At 33.9% G+C, this 1,065-nt stretch overlaps 1 protein-coding gene across 1 annotated transcript; it reads right to left on the bottom strand.

The window, feature by feature from the left end:
- Window positions 1–7: 7 nt before the first annotated feature.
- Window positions 8–803, bottom strand: LOC117110975 (hepatitis A virus cellular receptor 1-like; the record flags this gene model as incomplete). The annotated part of the gene is made up of 2 exons (XM_033253826.1): window positions 8–320; window positions 647–803. Coding segments are annotated over 2 exons (470 nt in total), but the record flags the coding sequence as incomplete, so codon positions are not given.
- Window positions 804–1,065: the final 262 nt, after the last annotated feature.

The raw sequence follows: 1,065 nt of genomic DNA, 5'->3' as shown, positions 1-1,065 counted from the left end.
TGTTGGCATCTCTGTTGTGGTCGTTGGCAACATTGTTGTAGTTGTTGGCATCTCAGTTGTGGTTGGCGGCAAAAATGTTGTGGTTGTTGGCATCTCTGTTGTAGTTGTTGGCATCTCTGTTGTGGTTGTTGGCAACATTGTTGTTGTAGTTGGCCACATTGTTGTGGTTGTTGGCATCTCTGTTGTAGTTGTTGGCATCTCTGTTGTGGTTGTTGGTAACATTGTTGTGGTTGTTGGCATCTCCGTTGTAGTTGTTGGCACCATTGTTGTTGTAGTTGGCAGCATTGTTGTGGTTGTCGGCATCTCCGTTGTAGTATAAACTATATAAATATCATCAATCACAATAATTCCAGTCAGTTTTTACGTGGGCATCCCAGCATTACAGCCATTATTGCATTATCGGATTTTGTCTAGTCCGTTGCATCTACTTATTAAAATTTAACTCTTTAATATGCACATCCCATTTTCCAAGCCTTCACTTATTATGGATTACATTATTCTAAACACTCTATTTATTTATGTCTCTTAATATGCATCACTTAACTTATGAAAAAAATAAACTTAAAATTGTCTTCTTAATGGAAAAAAGGACTACAAGATGTAAATGAAACATTGTGTTAGCATAAATATATATAAATATACTTGCCTTTTTCAATACAACCAACAAATTCAATCGTCACTTGTATGTCCTCTGCTGGAACATCAGTCAGAGTCAAAGTTATTGCGGTAACATCAAGAATACCTTCTTCGGAGAAAAGTACCCTGTCTGTCAAACTATCTCCGCTAAGTTCTTTTGTAAACACCTGTCAATTTGATTTATACACACCGTATTTTTTATCTTTAAGATACATTGACAATATTTTATACTATTGAATTTTTACGCCAAAGGAATGGTTAATGTATTTATGATAAATGAAATTGTATCGATGGCAAAATATTAAAAAATAGGAACAGATTACAAATGACAACACGGGCACAATAAGTGTAGTAAAAAGAATACAACAAAATAATTACAACAATAATACATTTACATAAAGTCAATATACTAAATCTAACTTACCACTA

The sequence above is a fragment of the Anneissia japonica genome, unplaced genomic scaffold, assembly GCF_011630105.1.
Source record: "Anneissia japonica isolate Jap-2015-1 unplaced genomic scaffold, ASM1163010v1 scaffold137645_len1026_cov117, whole genome shotgun sequence".
Taxonomy (NCBI): domain Eukaryota; kingdom Metazoa; phylum Echinodermata; class Crinoidea; order Comatulida; family Comatulidae; genus Anneissia; species Anneissia japonica.
The sequence above is the reverse complement of the archived record's forward strand: the minus strand, read 5'-3'. Positions and strand labels throughout refer to the sequence as shown.